At 40.5% G+C, this 6,362-nt stretch overlaps 1 protein-coding gene and 1 non-coding gene across 2 annotated transcripts; one reads left to right on the top strand and one right to left on the bottom strand.

Annotated features, from left to right (window-relative positions):
* Positions 1–495: 495 nt before the first annotated feature.
* Trnaa-ugc lies at positions 496–567 on the top strand. Its single transcript has one exon. It is a non-coding gene; the product is annotated as a tRNA-Ala (tRNA).
* Positions 568–3,441: 2,874 nt separating this feature from the next.
* LOC111599702 (CCAAT/enhancer-binding protein) lies at positions 3,442–5,447 on the bottom strand. The gene has a single exon (XM_023315431.2). It carries the CDS (start codon positions 5,186–5,188, stop codon positions 3,836–3,838), a length of 1,353 nt encoding a protein of 450 aa, XP_023171199.2. The 5' UTR covers positions 5,189–5,447; the 3' UTR covers positions 3,442–3,835.
* Between the last annotated feature and the right edge of the window lie 915 nt (positions 5,448–6,362).

Raw genomic sequence — 6,362 nt, 5'->3', positions numbered from 1 at the left:
TGTTTGTGTTGTTGTTGTTGTTGTTGTTATTGCTGTTGTTATTGGTATTGGTATTGGTATTGCTAGCTTCAAATGCAAGAAAATAAAAATGAAGTAACCCACTTTTTTCCGGTATAGTTTTTTCCATTGTTGCTGCTGTTGCTGCTGCTGCTGAGGCATAAAAAGAAGACAACAACAACAAATATGTGTAACTGAAACTAAAATGCGAAAAATGTATGAAATGAATGCGTAAAAAGGGGATGCTGCATTGAATGCTGTTGCCCAAAATTGAAGCATTTATAAATAGCAGTTACAGCTGAAAAAGAAAAACTATTAAAGCTGATTACAGCCCCAAAGTCTATAATATAATAAGTTAAACAATAAAATGAAATATATATAAATTTATATATGTGTATATATACATATATACACATATATGTTCAACCTTTATTTAATACAATATCTGTACATGATTGTAATAGATTGATAAGGCAATGGAAAAAATGTTCACACAACGGGGATGTAGCTCAGTGGTAGAGCGCTCGCTTTGCATGTGAGAGGCCCCGGGTTCAATCCCCGGCATCTCCAGTTGCATTTTTTTCTGTCTTTTTTATTTTTTATTTTTTTTTTTCTATTTTTTAAAAGTATTTCAAACAACTAAAACACGTGCAAGCATGCTTGCTTAAGAGTTGCAAATATTCAGTCTGGAAAATAATTAATTCAATCATTTTGGTCTTTATTCCACATAAATAAATATAAACTCAAAATGAAAAACGTACAACGAAAACTGAAATGAAAAAATTGAAAATATGCAAACATAATTTATGCGCCGCTTGTTGCAAATTTATCACTTGGCACTCATAACTCATACACCGTGTGGTGCGCGCTCTTGGCGCCTAGTTGAGCAGTAATTGTGCGTCAATTTGTTGGCACGGCATGTGGCAGGATGTAACAGATGGGCTTGCCACAAGCAGCACGAAGCGATGCACTTCTTACAGCGCGGCAGTCGCTTTCACCTATCTCAGCGGATTAGAACCCTTTTCAAAGTCGTGTCACATTTTGACATTGTGGCTTGCAGCTACCGTTGCAAGGGGAGCAGGGGTGTGACAGACACCCACACCGATAATTTCTCTTTTTTATTTTTATTTTTGTACTCTTTTTGGAGGCTGCAATTAGCTGTCATCAATCAATGTTCCCAACAATGCAGCTATCCAAGAGCAGCTGTAAACTGCCGTGGGGAAGAGGTGGGGCCCATAAAAGTGGGGTAAAGGGCAGCCTAGACAAATTGAACGCACACAGCTCAAATGAAAGTTGAAGTTTTTTATACAAGTTTTTTGTTTTTGGGCCTAAGGTCTCCAAAAAGAGCTTAGCCCAAAAGTTTTTAAGTGATTATCTGCCCAGGCCGCGAAATGCGCTGCAGTGGCTCTCTTGTTGCTGCTGTTTGACTTTCACTGCGCATTAATTTGTCTTTTTAGTTGCATTAATTTTGCTGCTTGTCGCTTATAAATTTGCTCTTCGTTTCGGGTTTGTCTTACTGTCAAATTGTGTCAACGCGCACTAAGCAACCGCCGTCTTGACAATTGTCTGGGCATCACACACACACCCATACACACACAGAGAGGGGCACACACATGGCCCCAAACAGCAGCCGTGCCAACCTCTGATGTTGCCCTGTGGGGCAAAACTGTCCCGCCTGCCAGCCCATACATTGCCCTGTCACTATCGCCGTCCCATCTGCAGACAGACGACCCCAGCCCCGCTGTTGCATATTTTGTGAGTGCTTTGCCGCCTAAATATGGCAGACATTTAATTTGCAGCGTTTTGTGTTTTTGGCAAGCTGCTTTTGGCCACATCTAGCCACAGCAGCCGCCCTTCTGGCTCTGGCCAATTGCAATTGGCCAAAGCAAAGATGTTGCATCTGCCCATACACTTGAAATACCACAAAGGGAACTTCCCCAAGCAAATATTGCTTTCTAATAGGAAGGCAATAATATCACAAGAAAACCCAAAATGGGTTTCTGTGAAATTATAAAATATTAAAATGATTTGGAAAACATAAAATTTAAAAACAAACGAGTTGCGAAATCTGTTATTTCGAAAACCTCATAAGAAATATGAATATAAGTATATATCTATTCATATATATTCACATAGCTGGTGGAAACTCCAATGATACGTCCATACATACAAATTCAGTGCTGAAGAATAACAACAGTACACATATTTGCCTAATAAAATAAATATATTATAATAAATATCCGAAATGGGCTCACAATATATTTTACTTGAATAAAAAAGATTTTCAAATATTATCAGATGATATTCTCTGGAATAAAATTATTCAATATAAGTTTTGATTATATGTTTTGTTTTTTCTTTTAATTGCTGTTTTTATTTGCAATCTGCAATCTTATCTTAGATGATTATATGTAAGATCAAATTCATGAAATTACATTGAGTCTCGCAGAAAATATAAATCAGAGCTGCGAAATATTTTTTTCTGGTTGAGAGAAATATATTCAAGCACAGCGTATTCCTATATAAGAATTGCCCCTTTAATTCAATAAAAAAGAAGTGTGTTTTCTATACAAATTTTATTAAAAATTTATTTATATTTGCTTTACAGTGTGTTTTGTTTCTTTGTCGTTTAATTTATAATTTAAAAATGAGAACATTGCGTTGGCCTTACAAATTAATAGCATTTTCATCTAATACGCTTCTAAACAATTATCTGTTTTCCTCTCAGCTTATTTTGTTTTGTTGTCGTTATTTTGTTTTCATTATATGTAAGCATTCTCATTAAATTTGCTAGGTAACAATAATTATACACATTTATATTAATTAATTAATTGTTTTGGGTTTTTCTCTTTATCCTGTGCAACGAAAAGCAGTGGAAATTGTTTAAAGCTTAAAGCTAAAGATTTGCTAATAAAACGATCTCGTTTTGTTGTTACTGTTGCTTCTAGACAACTAAAGCGGGGTGTGGCAGGGGCAATCAGAAGCATAGCGCAAGCTGCACACCAAGTGTTTTTGTTGTTGTTGTTCTTAGTTTATTTAAATAGATTTACATAAATAGGTATTTTGTGTGTGGATTTTCATTTGTTTTTGTTTTTGTTTTGTATTTTTTGTTTTCTTTCCTGCTTGCTTTATTTATACACATATACATATACATTCTGCAGTATATTGTTTTTATTTTGTTTTTTTTTTATATTTATATATATATATATATAAATATTTTAACATTTTCTTTTCTTTGGCTTAACTTATGCATACTATGTTATATAATTTGTATCAAAATGTACAAAAGTATTTTACAATTTATTAAAATTAAGTACAAAATATAAGAAGCATTAATAACAAACACACAGTATAAGAAACTCCCAGCCAAAATAATGTACAATAGAAGGAATGCCAAAGGCAGCGAGAAAAGTATTAAAGTGTAGAAGTAGAAGTGGACGTAGAAGTAGTAGAAGTTTAAATAGAAGTAGTAGCAGTTGTAATAGACGAGTAGAAAAGTTAACAAATTAAAACTTATACGAGTCAGGTAAAAGATATGGGCAAAAGCGAAACAACTCGTGCCTTTGTGGCCTACATACAATTCTTTGATTGGATACAATGCAAGTCATGCTTGGCTTGTTGCTGTTGGTTTTTTTGTATGTGCAGCCCTAACATCCTTAAGCTTATACGCTACCCACACAGCTTTATTTGAGTCACACACACACACGCACATTCCCATTCACACTAATTTACAGGCTCTGTTCACAGTCGCTCTCGCGCTCTCCTCTCCTTCTCTCCCTCTTTCGTTCGTTCATTCGTTCGTTCAGTTTGTTCATCACAGCTACAGCGACTGCTACAGCTACAGCGCATGTTCGTTCGTATTGAGAAAGCTGCGGCAGACGCGACTCACTTCGGGGTTCGTGTGATTCATAAGCTGCATGTAAATCTGCTTGTGGAGTGAAAGCTCATTGGTCATCTCGCTCAGCTGACGCAGTAACGCATCCTTCTCCTTGAGCAGCGACTTGACGCGCTCCTCCACCTCTTTGGAGCGCACCTTTGCCTTCTCGCGGCTCTTGCGTACGGCAATATTGTTGCGTTCGCGTCTTCGTCGATACTCCTCGGTGCCCTTGTCCACATGCTTGTTGCTGTGCTTGCGATGCTGCTGCTGAGCGTGCTGCTGCTGCTGGGCGTGGTGCTGCTGCGACTGTTGCAGCTTTGTGTGATGCTTAAGCAGTTGCTGTGCGTTGGCCGCCAGATGCGGCAGATTGTGATGTGCCAGGACATTCGCCGTGGTCAGATTGGTGAATTGCGTCGAGTTCGTTGAGCTGTTGTTATTGCTGTTGTTGCTGCTGTTACTGCTATTGTTGCTGCTACTGTTGTTGTTGTTGCTGCCACTTAGTGCGTTGCTCTGATACGCATTATAGAGGCCATTGCTGTTGTTAATGAAAGCCGCTGCTGCCTGGTTGCTGACCGATTCCTGCAAGTGCCTACGATACTCCGGATCGATAGGCTCCTCCTTGATCGTGCTGCTCGAGTCGCTGCCAACGGAACTGTTCTCGTCGCTCGAGTGATTGTTGTACGTGGCATTCGAGTGTACCGCCTGTGGCATATACGCCAGCGCCGCCCTGCCATAGGAGTGCTGTTGCTGCCTCGCATTAGCCAGCGTCTGCTGTTGCTGCTGCAGCACCTTAGCTGCTGCACTGACCATGCCACTCGGTGGCAGCGTTGCAGACAGTCCACCCGGACTTGTCACCATATCGCTGAATATGCCCAGAGTTTCCGTATCCCGAAACTGATCATCGATCAGATGTTGCAAGTCCAACGTTATCTCCTGTGTGGTCAGCTCGTCCAGATCTGTTTGTGTGCTGTATTGCTGCAGCATTTGTTTCTGCAACAAATTGTTGTTGTTGTTGTTGTTGGTTAGATGCATTTGCTGCATGGCATGCTGCTTGACCAGCAAGGCCGCATCCTGAATTGTTGCATTGTTGTTGGCATCAGTTGTCACCTGTTGCTGCTGCTGTTGCTGTTGTTGCTGCTGCTGCTGCTGTTGTTGCTGTTGCTGCTGTTGCTGCTGTGCACTGGACATCGCCGTCAGTGTGATTTGACCGATTGTCGCCTGCTGCGGCAGCGGCTGCGGCTGCTTCTTCAAGTCGAGCTGCGCCAACGTTTGCACCGCATCCGCGTACATCTGAGGCGATTCCATGTTCAGCATTTTGAGTTGCGCGAATGAGGGTAAAATTTTGATGCCTTTTCTTTTAGGATCCTATTTGCAAAGGGGCGAGGGGCGGGGTGGGTTGAATAAAACTCAGCTAAATATCCCTTTAGCAAGCGCTAAATCATTTTATTTTTATTTCTTTTTGTTTTGAGGTAAACTGTTCTTTGGAAATGTTTGCAGCGATATCGTCAATTTTTGTATTTAGAAATAATAGTTTTTTTATTCGAAATTGTTTACATTTTTTATTTTTATAAAACTTCACTTAACTTCCTTTGAAGTCACTTTTTAATACATTTTTCTTTAAAAATTAGCACATTTTTTGCTTTAAATAAACTTTTAGTTTTTTGTTTGTTTTAATAGAAACCGCTTCAAATTATCACTGCAGTTGCGCGCACTGCTTCTTGTATTGTTTTTGTTGCTGCACTTTGGTTTGTTGTTGTTGTTATTGTCGCGTAAAGTGTTGCCTCCACGCACGCGATTCAGCGACTGAAGTGTTTCAGCAATGATGCAACAGATTTTATATGCGAGTATTTCTTTATTTACAAGTCGTATGCGCTGGCGTCGACGCTAACGCTGACGCTGCTGTTGTCGTCGACGCGGACGCTTTGTATTAGAAGGTAGCTCCTGAAGAACCGTTATGCGCTCTGAGATATGTGAGCTTTTCAGTGTGTGCCCGTTGCGCGTTCGCGTCCGCTGCTTACAATTGGTAAATTGTAACTGTGACAAAAGTCTTTAGCGCAGCAGCAGCGCAAAGAAAATGAGACGCAAACACAGCAGCGACGCCAACAGCGACACCAGCAGCGGCCGAAAAAAAGCAGCGCCAAAAACAACAACAGCAGCAAGAAGCAACTAAGGCACACAGTCTTGTACGCACACACTGGCAAAGAGAGCACAGCGCTATAAAAGCCCCAAAATGACTTCGTCGTCTGCGCCGCTGACTGCGCTGCGCTGCGCTGTTTTTACAGCAACTACCTGTGGATGGTGGTGGTGGTCAGGCCAAAGCGCAACACACATACACATACACAGAAAGAGAAGGAGAGTGAGAGGGTGAGCAAGAGGGAGTGGAAGAGAGAGCGCACAATTGAGAGCGCAAAAGAGCCGAACAAGCAAACGATCGACAGGCAAAAGCAAAAGTTTTTCCCAATCACTTTTACTCTCAACGAAACGCCAA

Source organism: Drosophila hydei, unplaced genomic scaffold, assembly GCF_003285905.1.
Source record: "Drosophila hydei strain 15085-1641.00,03,60 unplaced genomic scaffold, DhydRS2 tig00000060-arrow-pilon, whole genome shotgun sequence".
Lineage (NCBI taxonomy): Eukaryota > Metazoa > Arthropoda > Insecta > Diptera > Drosophilidae > Drosophila > Drosophila hydei.
Note: the sequence above shows the minus strand (reverse complement) of the source record. Positions and strands in the feature narration are given on the sequence as shown.

Coding starts and splice junctions, on each gene's coding strand:
- LOC111599702 (XM_023315431.2), bottom strand. CDS start 5,188: ATGCTGAACATGGAATCGCCTCAGATGTACGCGGATGCGGTGCAAACG.